The sequence below is a fragment of the Chinchilla lanigera genome, unplaced genomic scaffold (assembly GCF_000276665.1).
Source record: "Chinchilla lanigera isolate Chin_1 unplaced genomic scaffold, ChiLan1.0 scaffold00103, whole genome shotgun sequence".
Taxonomy (NCBI): Eukaryota; Metazoa; Chordata; class Mammalia; order Rodentia; family Chinchillidae; genus Chinchilla; species Chinchilla lanigera.
The window spans coordinates 434,145-453,723 of record NW_004955504.1 but is presented as its reverse complement, the minus strand read 5'-3'; the positions used below and the strand labels follow the sequence as shown (position 1 = coordinate 453,723).

General features: G+C 51.5%; 1 protein-coding gene across 1 annotated transcript; it reads right to left on the bottom strand.

Moving 5' to 3' along the window:
- Window positions 1–1,087: 1,087 nt before the first annotated feature.
- Window positions 1,088–19,537, bottom strand: Trip13 (thyroid hormone receptor interactor 13). Its single transcript, XM_005407032.2, has 13 exons — window positions 19,319–19,537; window positions 18,595–18,760; window positions 15,553–15,682; window positions 14,080–14,135; window positions 13,301–13,391; window positions 11,676–11,748; window positions 9,140–9,203; window positions 8,435–8,521; window positions 8,121–8,227; window positions 6,117–6,270; window positions 3,572–3,684; window positions 2,788–2,857; window positions 1,088–1,913 (listed from the first exon to the last, which is right to left on the bottom strand). The coding sequence occupies exons 1-13, from the start codon at window positions 19,408–19,410 to the stop codon at window positions 1,818–1,820; spliced, it is 1,299 nt and encodes a 432-aa protein (XP_005407089.1). The 5' UTR covers window positions 19,411–19,537; the 3' UTR covers window positions 1,088–1,817.
- Between the last annotated feature and the right edge of the window lie 42 nt (window positions 19,538–19,579).

The window sequence follows — 19,579 nt, the reverse complement described above, 5'->3', positions numbered from 1 at the left end:
GTGGCCATGCCTGGGAACTGTACCAAGTAGGCTGTGGCCTGGAGTCTCAGGCATCCCATGACAGCTCTCTCACAGGTGCTGCCTCATTTGCTGGCCCCTGGTCCAGTTGTGCAGGAAAGTCCTGTCTGAGCCTCTGCTGGTGGTCCAGGCACAGGCCTCAGTCTGTCCGTCCCCCCACCGATTGGTCCATCCCAAAGGAACAAGAAGGCCATGGGGCTGCTGGCTACCACCCTGACCAGCAGGAGGCTGACAGAACCACCTGGGGGAAGTCACAGGCAGAAACTGCTTCCTTCCTTGGTAAAAGTCCATGCAGGGCTCCCACCACCCACAGGAAGTGGAGTCCACATTTTCCTCATTGCCATCAACTAGAAAACCAGACAAAATTTATGCAAACTACTGCAGACAGGGCCTTGCGCAAAGGTGGGCTAATTGTTTTCTAGCTAGATCCTATTTTTAGGCAACAAGGGTAGGCGTGGAAGCTCAGCAAGTCTGACGCGTGACCAGGCGTCCTGGAGCGACTGTGTCATCCTAGCTCGGAGCTGGAATCCACAACAGGAGCCTGGCACACCGACTTCTGCACCCCGTGCCACGCCTCCAGGCAGTGTCCCCAGCTTGACCCCTTTCTGCCTTTACCGTCTAAGGGTGTTCCACCTGTTTTCTAGGTTCCTGCCTCCCCTCCCAGCCATCTTAAAGAACTGGGGGTCAGGGCCACCCAGCTTTGTGGGCGCAAATTAACTCCGAAAGTGGAGGTAGGGGCACTGGGCTCTTTCACTTCCCTGCAGATAAGGACTAGGCCCACCCCATCCAGCCAGCCTCCCCAAAAGCCTTCTCAGGAACAGCAGAGCCAGGCTTGGCTCCCTAGTGCTGGGGTGGTGCCAGGCTGTGGATCAGTCCGGCCCAGCACACAGCTGGTGGGGTCCCCTGCCCTGTGGAGCCCGTCCCTAACTGGTGGTACAGGTCCCTGGCCCGGGCATGGCTCCTGCAGACAACTTGGCCAGAGTCCTCAGAGCACAGGCAGCCCTCATGCTGAGGGAGCCTTGAATGATTTTTAGTAAAATTCACATATGTGAGAGAATGGAATCAAAGAAAAGTCTGAAAATGAATTTAATTACTTAAAAATGTTCTATGACCACAGGTTACATCCTTTAAAAAGTGGACTTCATGTACAAAGCACTGATATGAAATTTATTTTTGCATGAGGTAAAAGCAAAACGTAATATTCTGTGAAATGCACCCATCATTTACCCACTTGCTGAGTGGAGCCGCACTCAGCATGAATGCTGCTACTGAACAGTGAAGCCACAGGCAGAGACACACAGCGCCGCCTGAGCCCAACTGCTGGCTGCAAGCACCTGCACCACTCCTGTCTGATTCCAGGGAAAACCATACTTTTTCTGCAGTTTCTGGGACATAGGAACTGGTTTTTCTTGCATGCTTTCTTCCGGCTGAGGCAGAGTCCGTCTTGTGATGCTGTGATCACAGGCTTATTTAGGGCAATCATGTTTCTCTTGTTTCCATAACAGCCACGCTGATTCCCTTTATTTTAAACAACCCTTGCATGTGAGTGGCTGGAACACGATGGGAATAAGCAGAGAGAATAACAGAATTTGAACTATCCTTTTAAAAACACCAGGGAGGACCAGCCGTTTGCCTTCCAGGATGCATTCTACACAACATAAACACAGCCCTCTGGGCAGTTGGCAGCCTCGCCTCTGGCTTGCAGCTCTGAGTGCCTCTGCTGAGGGTGCCTACAGCTGAGCTGGAACCAGTGGTGCCACCTTCGAGTCTGCCACGGAAACCACAGGCGTGGAGCCAGGTCAGTCACAAGCCGATAGCTTCTTCCGTTCCTCAAACTGCTTGTCCACTGCCCGAGACAGGGCCTGGAGGAAGCCCTCGACAGTGATGGTGGGGGCCTGGAAGGACACGCAGTCATCTCTGGGTGGCCATGCAGGGCCACCTAGCAGCAACCATCCCACCCAGGGAGCAGAGTACAGACTGTGATCCTCGGCCACACAGTGGCAATGTTCTCAGGCCCAACCACCCCAGGATACAGGCTAAACAAGTCCAGGCCTCTGCTCAGGCCCACAGGACACACAAATGTGACCCCGTTTCCTGCAGGTTAGAAATGTATGTTGGAGCAGACAGGTAAACACCAAAGGTGCCAACCTGTCAAGGAACAGGAACTGCTGGAACAGACTTGGGGCCCTAGGCCTGTCACTCTGGAGCCCTTCTTCAAGGGCACACCCTACATCACCTGGACACTGAGCACCATGCCCAGCACAAGGCTGCTGCTGACCAGGAGATGTACCAAGTGACTCTGATTAGACAGAACTGTTCCAAGATGCATTTGCTTGTCTCAGACACCAGCACATCTGCTCTGCCAGACCACAGGGCCCCCCATGACCAGCTGCTTGGGAGGAGAAAAGGGCGGCAGCTCCTGGCTGGAGGGCCAAGCGCCAGGCTGGGGAGGGTGACTGTAGGCCACTGCCCACAGCAGAGTCCACACTCAAGGGGCCAGCACTGTGGAAGCTCAGACCCTTCCTCAAAGACTCAAGACCGAACCCTGCTCCTCCCAGATGTCAAAGTTGGTCCTCCTGCCCTAGGATCTTGTCATCTTATCTTATTTTTCGGTACCAGGAATCAAACTCTTGGCCTTACGCTTGCCAGGCAGGTACTATACCACTGAGCTACATCCCTGGCCCTGATCCTGTCATCTTAGAGTCAGTGCAAGGTCAAGGCCATGGATGGAGTGGAGGTGGTGGAGGACAGCTAAGGATTCGGACTCACCTGGATAAATAGTGCATGAGCCAGAAATGGGAGTTTCCTCAGGACCCGGCCGCTGAGGCCCTCACTCTTCCTGCAAGAGTGCAAACAAGATTGTCATTCACATGAAAATGTGTGCGCTTCAGGACCACTTCATTCTTACTGTGAGATGCAAGCCCACAGGTAGGCTGAGGAGACCCTAAGACAACCCTGGCCCTGCAGAGCCCTGCCCTCCTGTCCTGGGCAGGGTCAGGACCACATGCTGCCCCCAGGAGCAGAGGCATGGATGTGAGGCTGTGCTGCCACCACCTGGCCAGTCCTCAAAGGAACATGCTGGTCCCCACCCACGATTCTGCACAACTCTGAGACTTTTCTTGTCTTAATTAACTGGAATCTTCTCAGCAGGTAACCAAACTTTCAACAGCACTGCATCCTTCACGCTCTGCTTTCACTGAGACCTTCCTCATGGCTCCAGACTGAAGTTCAAGCTCTGTCCAGAAACTCAAGGCTCTCTGGGCCACCCCAGCATCACACTTGCCATGGACAGTCATGGCGGCCTGGTTCCCGGTCCCTCAACCATTCTCACTGTCCTGTGAGGCTCCACCAACTCCCTGCCTGCCCTCTGCACCCACCATCACTAGCTGCTTCAGGGCCACACGTCATGGGTCCTGTGCGCACAGACACATTCGTGTCTCACACTCCCCACGCCTCGCTGCCTTCGGAGCTCACCTCCTGGGCTCTCCCTGGCTCCCCAGGGAACCCCAACACATGGGTTTTTCTTGACCACAAGAGGTCGACTCCCTCGCACCTTGAGATTTCACTCAGGAGGAGACTCAGCCTGGACACGTTGTTCTCAATGAAGCCGATCATCTCCAGCTCTCGAAGTGTCAGCAGCTGCTGCCGAGGGTATATGATCTGGCACTGGGGACAGAGGCGGGCGGTGAGCAGGGTCCCCGTGGGACAGTACCGGGGTCATGTGCCTTGCAGAAGTGTGGACAGCAGTTACACGAGGTCCGCTCACACACTCTCAGTCTCCTCCCAGGACAGAGGCTGTCCCGGCACCCAGCAGCGACCAGGCCTCTCAAATTTCTGCTCACAGCACGTCATGACTGGGAGGACTGGGAGGCACTGAGCCTGGTCTGCTTTCTCAGCTCAAGTCGGATCCAAACCCACAAGGCGGAGCCAGGACTTGGGGCCAGGACCTTGAATGCTTCTCAAAGAAGTGTGCTGGGTTTGTTAAGATGCGACTGGGTCAGCAGAATGGCAGGCAGGGAACCGGGTCCCAGCACCTGCCATTATAGCGAAGCTGCCTGCAAGTCAGACGCCACACCAAGCAGCTGTGCTAAACTGCAGGGCAGTACAAGGGGGTCACCGGACAGAGCTCCAAGGAAAATATCCCTCATGGGGAACCAGGACAGGAGGTCTGTGAAGGGCTACGGTGGGTAAGAAGCAGGTTTGTGTCGGGGCTTGAAGTGAGTGGCATACTGGGCTCCCCGTGGCCTTGGGAGCCCTGCCTGCGTGCCCTGCCGGGACACTTGGAGCCCAGCAGGCCACCTGACACACAGCACGGACTATGGACTCCTAACAGACCAGGGACCCCAGTCACTCCCCATGGCCTCCAGGACCAGCCACAGGTCAGCTACCACCCCTGAATGCCTTGATGTCCTGTAAACCACCTGAACTATGAAACCACCCTTTTCTGAAACATCTCACCTGAGCTAACTTCCCAACATTGCCAGTTGCAGCATGCCTGGGAGGACCGCACTACAAGGGCTGAAGGCCACACCAAAGGTGCGGAGATGTGCTCATTCCCACCAGGTTCCTCACAGAACACGAGGCTCCTGGGCAGCAAAGCCGCATCCAGCACACCCCTCTGGTCATGTGCACCCTCCAGTCTACGCCCACAGGAGCCAGGACACGCTGCAGGACAGTGCTGGCAGGTGCCCTCAGCAGGTCCTGTCTACATCTTCTGGAGGCTATGCTGCCCTGGGAGAGGACAGTGAGGCCTGCCCTTCAGTGTCACTTCCACCCTGCTGGCCTGTGGCAATGACTACCACAACCACTGCTAGTCAAGTCGTCATCCCTTTGCTTTCCTGCCCACTGCCCCAGGCTCCCTGATTACAGGGCTCAAAGCAGGCTCCTGTGGCACAGGATGTCAGAAGGTCTGTGAACTATGATCTGCTGTTAGACAACTGCCTGTGAGCTACAACCTTCAGCAGACAACAGCCAGTAAACTATGACCTACAGTCAGACAGCAGCCCTAAGGACTACAACCTACAGAGGACAGCCTATGAACTATGACCTCAGATAGCAGCCCTACAAACTAGGACCTTCAGTCAGAGGACAGCCTATAAACTATAACCCTCAGAAGACAGTCCTATGAATGAGGTATAATCAAAATATATGGCAAAGGTTTAACATATCTGTGACAAGGCAGACAGCATGCAGTAGTTACGTATATAGCACCTGCGGCTCAAGCCCATGGAAGTGTATTATGCTGAATGCAGTAAATGTATGAAGTTATTACAGTAAAAGACAGATTGCCATTACTACCTGCAAAATCCCCCCTCTTGCTTTGAACGCACTTATCCCATTGCTCTGGAAGTCCTCTTTTGTGAGTCTTTAGGAGAAAAAAATGGAAAGCTGCTGACAAGTCGCAAATAAAAACACGAAAGTATGTCCTCATCTACCTCATTCACCAGATCGGCACCATGTGACTTCTGGCTCCTCCCCAGTGTCAAAATGACCAGGAAAGGCAGATGTTTGAATGAATTCAGGGCACCGACGCAGTCACAACAGTGCAACTACAGACACCAAGGAGGACCTTCAGACCTGCGGCAGAGAGTGGCAAGAACAGCGGACTAAGTGTGTTTGAAGAGAGGGGAAGATCCTGAGGAAGGTCCAAAGCAATATGTCTTTTACTACAGTGATTTTTAAAAATTTACGCTCTCAGAATTTTTTGTCGTACTACACATGGTCCTGTCGGCTCAGCCTGCTACTGTTCTGGCTCTTTCTACGTACAGCAATCGAGGCCCAAGGGGAGGCCTAAGGGCCTGGGGGTGTAGAACCACGCTGCACCCAGCAGGCTGACCACAGCCCACTCCTGCCTACTCCTCGACACTGCAGCTGAGGAACACCGGTGATCGCACTGTGCCGGAGTAACAGATACTGAGTGGCCACGACATAGGCTAAGAGCTCAACCTGTGACACATAACAGAACAACCGCTTTCAATTTAGGAGGTTAATACTTGTGTTAAGACGTCTTTTCTACAACGGGACCAGTTTACTATAAGCTGTGTCCATTAACTAGGAACACACCAGAAAGCCAGCAGTCAGGAGAGATGAGAAGGTACCTTCATCAGCTCTTCCACACACGAGAGGTAGATTTTGAAGATGGCTGCTGCTGAGGGTGGCCCAATGTACTGCTTGATATCAGCTCTGTCCACGAAGGCCACGTCAATCTTCTCCGTGATATTAGAGGTAGTCAGAATCACCACGTTGGAATGCCTGTGCAAGGACACAGGTATCATGGACCTGGGGGACTGACATGTACCACCCTGCCTGATGAGAGACTAACATGTACCCCACCTCCACAGGAGGTGGCCTGTGGGAGGCCCTGAGCAGGCTCAGCTGCCTAGTTCAGCTGACTGTGCTCTGCGTCACAGCCGCCTTCCACAGGGCTGCAAGTCTCCCAGGGTGCTTGCTGTGGTCACTCCTCTGCCTTCTGGAAAGCCCACCCTGCTCCCACCTGGCTTACTTCCTCCCTTCCTTCACTCCTGATGCAGACCTCACCCTTGGGCAGTGAGCACTCCAGGGCCTGTATCTACTGTAACCCCGGCACCCCCCACTACCCCGGCCTGAGCAGGTCACACGCTCATCACTCTGGACTCTGTGGCACTGACTGATCCCCTCCAGCTTCTAAACTCCACAGCCAGCCACCATCATCTGCTCTGCTTACCAATGTCCCTAAGGCTGGGTGAGCCAGCAGACGGGGCACAACGTGCTGCCCTACAGGCCCTGGGTGGTCTGGGTGCAGAGGACATGACTGGGCTGTCCTCCTGGGCTGTGGTGCGTAGGAAGCTCTGCGAGGCGGACCTCCTGGGCACAGACAGCCCCTCTGCGAGTGAGCAGGGCTGAGCCCCTCCCACTGCTGACCCCTCAGTCAAGTGCCTGGGGTGGAGGGGGCAGGGTACAGAGGTCAGGGCTGGGCCTGAGAGCCAGGTAGGCAGCACAGTCAGGTCAAGTGGAGGCAGGAGTGGATACGGCCAGAGCGGGTGGGGCAGTCACCTGGACAGGGCCCAGGGGAGGTGTGCTCCCCTCCTTCCCGAGCCCATATCCCTCTCATTACTGATGAGACGAGGAAGACAGGGCGATGCTCTTCTGGCTGGACCAGGCACGTGGCAAAGCCATCAGTGTGATGGGACACGGGTGGGTGCATGAGGAGGCTGCCAGTGCGCTGAGGACCCCAGACAGGTGCGGTTTTGGGGTACAATGAGTGACCAGGAGTATCTGGCGTGATGTCTGGTCCGTGGCAGGGACTCACCCACTCAGTTGTGAGCCACATGGGGGGAGTGGGTGACACAGGAGACGTGCACAGAGAGAGGCTACAGATGGGCTGTGGGGGCACTGTGAGATGGGGGAGCATGCGGGGGAGTGTGGCAGCGGGAGCTAAGGACAGACAGAGGGCACAGCCAGGCACAAGGTGGGAAGGCGGGGGCGGCAGAGGGGAGTGAAGCAGGAGAGCATGGGGCAGTGGACCCCCCACACCTCTCCTCTGGGAAGTTGCACACGTTCTCTCCTGCACAGCAATAGCCTGCAGAAAATCTCTCTCAGCAGGCCAGACCATTCCCCCAATTGCACAGGCCAGCGCCAGAGTGATGCCCCAGCCCCTGGAGGCAGCAAGAGACTTTGGAGCAGTAGTATGAGAGTGCAGATCAGTAGCTGCTGGAGGCTGCACAGAAGCAGTTCTGTCTGTGCTGTGAGTGCCTGGGGTTAGCAGCAATCACCCCGTGAAACCTGCTCATCTCTAGTGCAGACAGCACGCCCCAGACCCACAGGGCAGGACAGTGCAGACGTGAAATGTGACCACACACTCTCTGCCCTGGACCAGCGGGGCAAGCAGGCGGCAGCCTCAACCCCGACCAACACCAGTGGTGCTGACACGAATGCCTGACACAGCTGCGGTCTATTTTTTATCTTATGCATTTCTGCACTGTGTAAAGTGTACTATGCCCATGTCCTGTTTTACATTTATAAAACTTAATGAATTAACAAACATTTCTAAAAAGAATTTCCTGCAGCAGGGAGACAATCGATATCAGTGTCAAGTGCACTGTCACTGCTCATCGGAGCCTTACCTTTTAATCTGGTCAATCTGGGTCAAGACAGCATTGACCACGCGGATGGCATCCGATGGCTCTGCACCTGCCCGGCAAGCATTACGAGCAGCTGTGAGACTCTCCACCTGTGGGCAGAGCAACAGGTCAAAGAGACCAGTGCCTGACCCCTCAAGGCAGCTACAGGGCCTGAGTGGGCGCTGCTGGTGGGAGCACCATGCCCGGGGTGTCAGGGCAGGGGTCCTGCAGCAGAGAGCAGATGGCAGCAGGACGGAGTGAGTGGCAGCAATGGCAAGGACAACTCAGTCACAGGCCAACTACTGACGGGTGCCCACCTCATCAATCAGCACAAACACCAGCGCTTCCTTGTCATCAATCAAATCCTGAATCTTCTGGAACATCCTAGTCACCAGCTTGCCGCTCTGAAACGAAACACCCCTCAGTCTGACCTGCAGTCCACATGCTGAAGTGCAGTGGGCCCCACAAGGCCCTCAGAAAATCCCCTGGATCAGAGGTGCCAGGCCGGGCTGTGAGGTCAGCCCAGATGCTTACCCTGCTGCATGAACCCGCTGACTGGGAGCGAGAGGCACCAGCCCCTGAAATGCAACTCCTTCAGATGCTCCTGTCCCCAGATGCCCATGTCCAGCCTGGACGCCCACCACAGGGACAAACTGATGCAAGGTGCCTTGGGCACTGCCCCCAGAGGAGAGGGCACTTACTACATTCCCTGCTGGACTCTGCAGTTCCCAGCCCATGTGAGCAAGCACATGGGGTCCACTGCCTACGTGGTGTCAGCTGAGTGTCCTGTCCCACCAGTTGAGGTATATGGTATGACCATCAGGGCCTCCCAGGCCCAACCTCCCTCCGAGCCCTGCGGAGCTCTGGAGCTCCTCTCTGTCCTCTCTGAGCAGTCAGCCCCTCACCTTTGCATCTCACTCACTCCTGTGACCTTTTGTATGAGAGCATCCACCTCATATACAGGACACTGTTTTTCCAATAACCTGTTTGACAGTCCAGACATAAGAACATCTGATACTTACTTCTGAAAACCACTTAGAAAAGAGGCTGTGGCTGTTTATTTCAATTAACTGGCCATACCGATACCTACGATAATAAAAACAGGGGTAAGAAAACTGTTCCACAAGCCAGACCCAGGCCAGCCTCAGAGGCAGGCGCTAGGTCTCATCTGAGAACACCTAGCGCAGTAAGTCATGACTGATCCCCAAAGGACCCAGGCACGCTGCTCTGGGACCCAATAACTTCAAGAAATCTAACGAGAGGCAATAGTAGTTCTAGATTACAGCAAAGTTTTCCCACAGCTCTGTCTGAATTAAAGAGCAAAAATTCTCTCATTGCATTTAAAAAGAATCACCAGTAACAATATAACAAATAACAAAACCCTGAAACAACAAGAGACTTTGGCAGGAGCTCAGTGTCTTCTTCCTCCCTCCATGGAGTGCTGAGTGTGACAGTGTAGACCAGAGCCCTGGGGCTCGGGCACAGCGGGAGGCCACCGACACCTGCGGATTGCACTGCAGGCATCCAGCACTGACACTGCTGTCACTTGGGTGGGGGTGTGGGCCTGCACATGCAGTCCTGGGCCACACCGAGCAGGACACAGGGCCAAGTGAGAGCAGATGCCTCTCAGGTCACAAGTCCTCAGTCACTTTTATTTATTTATTTATTTTTTTTGGTTTTTGGTTTTTCTCCGGTACCAGGAACCGAACTCACGACCTTGCGCTTGCCAGGCAGGCGCTTTTGCCGCTGAGCTAAATCCCCAGCCCCTCTCAGTCACTTTTAGAAAGTGTCCCCAGCATTAGATTCAACACCAGGAAAAAGACAAGTCACAGTTGCTGTTTACCAAGGGGAGTGGAAAAAAGACTGGCTGGGTGTTAAACAAAATTAACTCAGGGCATTGATTATTTAATAGGGTGAAAAACAAAGGCTTCTTCTTGCCATTTCCAAGCCACTAAATATATACTTCCAGGGTCTTGTAATTAAAAAGAAGTTATATTTCTTATTTCTCTTCTCTCTGATGTTTTAGGAAGCTGCCCCTAGAGATTTTTAAAAGAGATGCATTTCAATAGGTCAAAAGAAGAATCAAGTTACTAAATAGAAAGATAAATGAAGCAATCTCCTTAAGTGAAAATACAAGACATTTTTGAAAAGAAATAAAGTAGATCTAATGGTGGGATCTCAGATGTCTTCTTCATACTGGTGTCAGGCTCCAGATTTACCCTCAGCCTCCACTGAGAAAACTGGATAAGGTCCTTGAAGCTGCACATGGTCAGGACTGGTCAACAAGCAGTGGAGGCCATGGCCCGAGAGAGGACCCAGGGAGCCCGGTCACTGGACTGGCTACGTGGAGGGTCCTGACCCGCACCAAGCCTGCCAAGCTGAGGAACAGGCTGGCTCAAGGAGAGGGAGGCAGCAGGGCGATGTGGGCAGAGCTTCAGAGGAGATGGGGAACCTCCCCAGAAAGCAGTAGGGGATGCCCTATCTCTGCGGAATCCTATGGCAGGTAAGCGGGGAGCATCCAGGGCTCAGAAAGGTCCTGTACAGCTATGAGTTTCTTGGGCTGGGAAGAGCCTCATGGCCAATGTACAGAATACTGACTTGTCACTCCAGGTGCTCCACACAGACCCCAGCAAAGCTTCCTTCCATCTGAAGACAAAACTAACCCTAGCCCCTGGCTTACAGAACACAGAAACAAGGCCAGAAACTGCAGAAGACATGACATCTAGACACTTCAAATCACCACCTTTAGCATTCAAGTAAAACTCCCTGAATGCCAAGAAGCAGAAAAATGTGACCCTGCAGCAGAGACGTAAGCCAGTCAGTGGAAACAGAGACATAACGCTACAACACAGGCAGCAGGCCAGAACGTTCAAGAGCTATTAGCAACCCAACACAGACTTTAAGAACAATACAAGGAAGGTAGAAAGGAAAGGAACAGGAAGAACCAAACAGAATCTCAGAGAAACATCCTACCAGAAATCAAAATGTCACTGAAAAGAATTAAAAGCAGATTAGACACTACAGAAAAATAATTTGAAGATGCAGCAATAGACACTGTTCAAAGTGAAACAGCTATTTCATAAAAATGAAAAGCACATGAGTGGCTTATGGGAGAAGATGGAGCAGCCTCACATGCCAACAAACAGATCCAAGGGAACAGGGAGGGCATGGGAATCGGGTGAAGAATAACAACTAATGACTTTCCAAAAATAATAAAAACCAAAATGTCAAGATACAGAAAGAACTCAAGGAGGGAAGGATGGTCCCAAGAGAGGCCAGGGCTCCTCGTCCAGTAAAAGCACAGTGGACCAGCAAGGCGATCACGCACAGGACCGGCTACCTACACCACATGCCACCCTCTTGTCAGTGCACCTGGACATCACTAGGAGGTTGCAGGTTGCCACAGACCAAGGCTCCATAACTTGAGATCAAACTCAAGACCATACTAGATAGGGAGGATCCTACCACTGTGTAAAGCAACTAAAAGCCAAAGTTTCACACATCTCTTGTGTTTCACACAAGTCCCATTCCCGCACTATCCTCTCTGTCACCAGTTACCTGCTGGACAGTCTGATGGTTAGTTTCTGGGCTAAGGCCTTACACAGGGATGTCTTCCCAGTTCCTGGAGGACCTGTAACAAGAGCCAAGCAAAGGTATCTCTAAGCCAGTGCTGTAGTAACGTTGCTGGAAGAGCAGTAGCTGCTTATCAGCAATATAAAGTACAGAACAGATTAAAAGCTATAGTTCTCACAACAGAGACTGCTTGTGAACCTACAAAGAAGTCTGTAAGAAGTTTAAAGGCCATAAGATATCATCAGTATGCTTTAGAAAGTTCTCTTTCTTCCTAATTTGGACTCTTCCTATATTTCTGCCCCTTCCCCTAGCACACTGCTTCCTGGCCCACAGCCCAGCTCTGTATTTGGAGGGCAGCAATTTTCTGGTCTCTAGCCTGGTGACACTGTCATCGTCCCACTTCCTCTATGAAACCCACCTACCTATGCACCTTTCGAAGGCCACAGAGACCTTCATGGGGAGCAAGGAGAGGATACTGCCTGATCACAGCTACTGCTGTAACCTGCAGCGCCCTCATCTCTAGCTGCAGATGGTGCTAAGTGGGTGGCACCCCATGCTGCATTAGACAGGCAATGCCACGGCGTGGGTCAGCAATGTCCCCAAGGTGCCCATGTGAAGTCTGACCCAAGCGGTGGCCTGGGGTAGGGTTAGGTCTTGGGAGCAGGCTCGTGAAGTGGAGTGTGGGGACTGTCACTCTTGGTTCTTGGCCATGACACAGTGACTCTGGTCTACTACGTGCTTCCATGCTGCCGCAAACCCACAGGCAGCGGGACGAGCCTGCCATGAATTGAAACCTCTGAGACTGAGCCAGCAGAACCCACTCCTCTTAGTAAGCCAACTTCCTCAGGGTTTGCTGCAGTAGCAGAAAGCTCACTAACACCGCAGCTAAGACCAGGCTTCTCCTGTGCACTCCCTGCTCCATCAACGCCCCCGATGGGGGCTTGCGGAAGCTGAGCTACCCCATAGGGATAACTGAGCACACTGCTAGAACAGAGACGTGCCTGACTCTGCCGTTCCACAAGCACTTTCAATAACTAACGTGGGAATGTGCACCTGACTCCAGACAATTCTTTCCACTAATGAAAATCCCCATGGCTAACCCTGACCCTGCCGCGAGGGTGCTGTGCCAGGGACAATGCTGCAATCTCATGCTGTAGACAAAGGGTAATTACTCAGAGCCTTGCCCTGCTGTAGTGTGGGCACTCTCCTGATCTCAGCCCACCTCCTCTCTACCCCGTGACACGGAAACAAAGGCAAACCAAGTGTTTTCTTCTAAGAGAGCCTGATTAAATTTCTTTAAAATGTGGTTTTTGCAGTCCACTCTCACTAAGTGACGATCGGGAATACAACACAGAAACACAAAGCAGTTTCTACGTAATGGATTCCCATCAGCTAGTGAAATAGGTGGTTATTTAATACAAAAAGTCACAGGGCAGAAATCAGCTAGCTGTCAAAGGAAGGTCAAGTGACAAGGTCTGTGAGGCAGATCAGTGTCATGGAAAAGGACATTCCAGGGCAATGCTAGCTCCTTCAGTAAACAGCGCTGAAATTCCTTGCAGAAAAACAGACACAAGGAAAGGCTCAATTTCATGCCACCTGTCTGGTCTCACCATGCAGCAGCACCACTCGGTTCCAGGTGATGAGGTTGCTGTCCACATTCTTGTCTGCAAACAGGAGGGTCGTCATCACATAGTCAAGGAGCTGGTCAAGAAAAGAAGGCAGGTGAAGGCACCAGAGAGTGCTCCCAGGACTGTGCTGCAAGGGCTTGCTCCTGAGGGACAGGACAGGACGGCAAGGCCACTCAGGAGGGAGGCCACTGCCAAGCGCTCAGGGACTGTCTCCTGGGCTTTTATTTTAGAAGGCATTTGAAGAAGCAAGAGGGTAAGCGTTGGCTATTACTACTAAAAAGTAAGAGAAACAAGAGGTTGCTTTCACTTAAGATGCCAACATTAAACCAAGTGCCTGCGGGCACAGAGCAGCCCCTTGTCCAGAATGCTGCACCACAGCAGGCACATAGCTTGACTGTCAGGATTTGGGGGAGCAGCCATGAGGTCAAGGGCAGTCTCCAGCACACCTCTGCAGGGGCAAGACATAGAGGTCCTCGTCTGGGCCTGCCCACTGTCTCTCCCTCCACACCCCCTCACGTGGCCTCAAGCCCAGAAGGCTAAAAGGACAGCAAGGCTGTCTTCACCAGCCAATCCCGCATCTTCTTTCCCAGAGACCAACTCCGTGTTGGGGCAACTTTGAGGGACAGGTGTCCAGGACATGGGCTGCTGGCGGACTGAAGTCCCAAAGACTCCTGAGTGAAGGGCCTTGAAGGTACTAGAGAGCACCAGACTGATTCTCTTTCAAATAACGGGACATTTTGAGAAGAACCACAACAACTTACATGTGATTTGACTTCCACATCATACACTAGGCTGTCCCAAAGCCCATGGAATTCAGCTATGAAGAAAGGAGAAAAGCAAAGCCCTACTGTTAGGAAGGCAGATATCACACACACATGAGGTCTCTCACACCTCTCATAGTAAATGGCCATTCTGACACAGCATGAGCACAGCTTGTACATCTGACTTCAAATTTTAAGGTTTCCTAAAATTAAAGGTGTAAATAAATGCTAGTCATATGACTTTTGACAGATAATTAAGTGGAGCAGAGTGATTCTTTTATGCCTCCTTCTCATGCACAATTTTCTTCCCAGGCCTGTGCTTTAACAGAGTACGCCCCCTGTGGCAGCTGAGTCTACCTGTTAGGACAATAGACATGGATCCCGACAGCAGGATTAACCCAACCTCTGCCAACTAGAGGCCATCAGCAAAGCCCTCAAAGCAGATGGAGCAAGAGAAGGAGAAGCTGGGCATGTCTATGCATGCCCATGATCCCAGCACTCTGGGAGACTTAGGCAGGAGGAGCACAAGTTCAAGCCCAGCTTGGGGAACTCAGTGACTTAGAGAGACTCTGTCTCCAATAAATAAGTGAGTAAGCTGGTACACCCATACTCTACTCTCAAGTGCATCCTATACCTAGAGGCTAGGCATGGTGGCGCACGCCTGTAATCCCAGCACTCAGGAGGCTGAGGCAGAAGGATCACTGCAAGTCTGAGGTCAGCCTGGGCTATGTAGGGAGTTCAAAGCCAGCCTACACTATATAGTGAGACTCTGTTTCAAAAAACCACAAAGAAAAAAAAAGGCTGGGAATGTAGCTCATTGCAAAGGCCTTGGGTTCAATCTCCAGTATTGCCACCCCCCCAACAAAACAAAAAAACAAAACAAAACAAAAAAAACAAAAAGCACAAAAGAATAGGAGGGAACAGCTCAGCCATAAGGCCAGCACAGCACTCTCCACAGGCCACCACCTCAGAGGTACCCGCATGGGTATGACACACATCCTGGAAGGCTCCATTTCCTTCCTGTGAGCCTGCTGTATTTGGATCTGGACTGTCCCCCAAAGGCCCACATGTTAAAGGTTTGTCCTCAACTCCGCACCATTGGCCAGTGATGGGAGCTTTAACAAGTGGGACCAAGTGGAAGGTCTTAGGTCATGGGTTGTGGCCTGAGACATGGGTCCCTTGCTGTCCTTCCCACCCAGCCATGAAGTGAACCCATCTCTGTCATGTACCCTGCCAAGATATGCTGGCAGGCAGCAACAGGCAGCCAAGCATAGCATCTAGCAGCTGATCATCCCAAGAACTTGTTATGGTAACGGAAAGCTAACAGCAATATACTTTTCATCTCATAACACGTAAAACATCGTAGAACCATGCCAGACAGAACCTCCTCAGTGAACTGACTTGGCAAACCCAAGATGTACAACCCTCTGACCCTGCCCTACCTCAGTGGCCCTGCACCTGTCTGCACCATACCTGCAGGCAGAACCCAGTGATTTGCTGCGATTATGTTTTCCGTCTCCTCCTCCAGATTCTCACTGCTGGGGCCATCTTCATTCAGCTGGAAGATGTGCAGAGCAACGGTGCAGGCACTCAAATCAATGGGCTGTCAACAAGAGGGAAAGCAAGTAAATCAACATACCTCAAAATATCTCTTTTCAGTTCTAGCTAATTAGACGTTAAAGTCCAAAAATATAGTTGATTTGTATGCGAAAAAGGAGTTATCAGTGATTGTATTTGTCAAGCCGACCTTGTAGTTTTGCATTTCTTTTTTTGTAGTTGATTATCTTTTTGACTGTCTTCCAATTTGGAACCATCAAATGTTTTGCTTTCATTTTTCTCAAAATTAGACCAGGATATTGAGTTTCAGCTGCAGCAGAGGTGAAGGGTCACTCCTTACAGCAGTACATGATACACACAACACAGCCGATGATTTTAGCCTTGCTTACTTGGTTATGGGCGGGCTGTGGGATACTTCTACTGGGAAGTTCCCATTCCACAGTTCATTGGAAGTGGGAGAGTGAGGTGAGGACTAGGAAGGAATGAGGTGCTACCTTGGGAGGAGACCTACATACACAATTTGAAAATCTCCTATAAGGAACTTTTATTTCTTCCCTCTCATTTGCTTAATCTAATCACATACTTGTCTCGCTACAGACTGAGATATAGTTGGGTTATGACCTATTACTAAATATCTTTTCTATTGGTACAATTATTTCAGATTTTGTCCACTTGGAGCTAATTCGAGTTGGCTCCTGTTTCCATCTGACATGTCTCAAACCTTTTGGTGTTTCCAAGCCCTCCATAACTTGCTGGTACTATAAAATGATCCAGTCTTAGTTTGTAATTTGCCTGCCCAGCTATAAGATATAATCATGTACATAAGAAACCCATGTCTCTCTTACTGGAGAAGATCAGGGGCCTACCCAATGGGGAGTTGAGCCCCCACCAATTTAACACCAATAAGGCAGCACAAGATGAGGGCCAGGCCAGTGGGGCACGCTGCTTTCTTCATCCTGTGGGGCACTGGGGCCCATGGAGCGCTGAGCTTCCATCTCACCAAGCAACAACAGTGATTTGAGATGCCATCTCCTCCCTTCTCTTGGCAACAGTGAGCCTAGCAGGAGGTCCTACTCACTCCCACGGAGAGTGATGCCTGTTTGTCCCCTACACATCTCTGAAGTCTAGGGTGAGTCAGCACCCCACTGGCCTGTGTGTTGCCAGCAGGACCTGGCAGGACGCGGAACAGATACCCACCAGGAACTCCACAGATACTTAGGACTTAGTAGAAAACTATGTGTCATCCCATGACCAGAAAATAACAGCATGAATGAGAAAACATAACCAAAATTTGAACAGACATCACAATTGAGGCAAATCACGTTCCCTGAGAGTTAGTGGTTCCTACTTATAATTTTACATAACATTGTATCTGCTATCACGATTCTGATACTACTACATATTCCTCGAGGTTACCTTTCTTTTTGTACTAGCCAATCCTTATTTAAATTTTCAGGTTTAGTTAATAATTCACCATATTGGCTATTTCCTGTTCAAATGACTGTTGTTTCTTTGCCCTGTGACTGGATCCTAAGTCTATAGGATGAAGAATGCCTCTGTGTCTGGATCTTTTCTGAGAACTTTGTAGGTGCTAGGACTCCTTTGAGGTTAATGCATAGAAAGACAGGGAACAGGAGAAAAACAAACCCATTTGGGTTGGGAGTTAACAAAAAGACACCAATAATGTGTCTCTTTTTGTTAAGAGACACCATTATTTGTTTTACCATAGAGTACCTGATTTCCACTGGGGTGACTGAAGCAGCCATCAAAGGAAGAACTTAGTGTGACAGAATGCACAGGTAGCCTACGTATACATGGTGATGTCACATAACTTAGGTGGTTACTTTAATCAATGTCCAAAATTTTCAGTGTCCAAAAATTTCAAGCACAGGATTTGAGAGATTTTGAATAATTTTGTTGGCTAGACCATTTCCTTGACCATGATCGAGCTCCAAGATTAAGGTATCGATGCAGACTGATAGACTGATGGAGACGGAGAACACATGTCGCTTTCTGACTGTGCCTTTTCACTCTTAATACAGCTTGGAAACATTACATCAGTAGATAAAAATCTAGCTCTTCTTTTAATGGCTACATCCTGTTTAATATAAATGTATCAAATTTGCTTAGCCAATCTCTCGTTGGTAAATGGTGGCAAGATATTTTACATTATTGTGCTAACAATATGCAACAAATATTTGTCTGTGTGAATCTACAGTCAAAATGAGATTATCAAAACTTTTCATGGCCAGCCCTAAACCCTCCAATTGGGCTGTGCTTATCTGGAGGGCTTTTCTCTTCAACTCAGGATGGCCGAAACCAAGGATGACGGCTTTGACTCTTACTATGCTGCAGTCTTAAAAGACGTATGAGGAAGTGCATGTCACAAGCAAGATTTCAGTGCCAAGCCCACTGTTTGAAGTGGCAATCCATACAGTGCTGCGTGAGGCTCTTCCATAGGACACATCTTTGGTTATTCTTATGCTGGTAGCAGGATGGCCCCCATGTATCCAGCTCTGAGAGAGACCCCAGCTTCCACAAATAGGCTCAGAAAGATGGCAGGGCATGCAGCCCACGCACAGGAGGCAACAAAGAGCTTCCAGACAGGGAGCCTATCTCACCATAACCTCCACACTTCCTGCAGCCCTAACACATTCACCAAGCACTTCAGGACCACTTAGCTGACAGAGACAGATGCACAGGCCTCAGCAGCACAGCCCACTACCTGCAAGCTGCATTCCAACCCCCGGGTTCCAGTCTGTCCTCTGCTCCACTCACAGCATCCTGACACCCGGGCAGAGCCTCACATCAGGACCCAGCTCCAGGACAGACAGTAAGAACTTGTCTACACCCAAACCCACACATTAGCAAATAACAAACATACTTTTCAAGCAGTGACAGGCAGTCATGATACCAGCTCTGGTGAACTGTCACTAGCACCTCCAATCAGTAAATTACCTGAGGGTCTTTAAGCTTTAAGTCTGTGTCAACAATAGACACAGACTGTACATTTCTGGTCAGAAAAGGTTCATCAAACTCCGTCCATGAGTAATCGCCAAACACAATATTATGCCTGTTGAGCAACTTGCGAACACTCAACTTTATGTCTTCTTTTTTTGCAGTGCTAAAAAAGACAAAATACACACAAACGATCTAAGTTCCTTTTTAAAAAATTAACACTTAAACTGAGACCATACACAAAAAATTCATGAGCTAAGGACAGGCGGATCATGTGCCCACCTAGGGATCCAATCCAGGGTCACCTGGGCCTGCTGTCCCACCACCAGCTCTGCACCCTCCGGAAGCCGCCCTCCACTCCCCACTGGAAAAGCGGGACACCAGGACTCTTGCTCTCTTGGGCTAAGGTGAAGATGAAGCCACACATTCAGTACTGTCACGAAGACAAGAGCCTGCCCTTAGTCAACCAGGGCTGCGGGATCGCAGGAAGCCAGCACTGAGTTTCCCAGGGGCAGGTCCCCCCGCCCTCACGGCTCCAGAGCCTGGCAGCAGCTCCTCCAACCCCACTTCTATGGCCAGCGGCCTTCCTAACCCTAATCTTAACCCTAACACCGGCCCTGATCCTGGCCCCTCGCCGCCTTTCCGCCGGACTCTGCTCCAATTCGGCCTCGGCCGGGGGGAATGCCCCCGGGGTCCGGGTCCGGGTCCGGGCCCCGCTGCTCACCTGCCGCCGCGCTGCAGCACCTCCACGTGCACCGCGGGGGCCTCAGCCACGCAGGGCAGCGCCTGCTTCAGATCGCCCACTGCCTCGTCCATGTCGCCGCCGCCGCCGCCCCAGGAGCCGCGAGGACCGGGTGGAGCTCCGCCACCTCCCCTATCGGCCCGCCGGGCACCTTAGCTCGGCGCCGCCCCGCCCTGCTCTGCTTCGAATCTGCCGCGCGCGGCGCACCGCCCTCTGACCCGGAAGCGCACGACGTACAGCCTT

What these genes read in the sequence shown, in the direction of transcription:
- Trip13 (XM_005407032.2), bottom strand. Translation starts at nt 19,410, where the DNA reads ATGGACGAGGCAGTGGGCGATCTGAAGCAGGCGCTGCCCTGCGTGGCT. An exon ending in TGTTTGTGCTGATTGATGAG is followed by an intron (nt 8,228 to 8,434) that starts GTGGGCACCCGT and finishes CTCTGCCCACAG; the next exon opens with GTGGAGAGTCTCACAGCTGC. An exon ending in GTGTGGAAGAGCTGATGAAG is followed by an intron (nt 3,685 to 6,116) that starts GTACCTTCTCAT and finishes CTCTGTCCCCAG; the next exon opens with TGCCAGATCATATACCCTCG.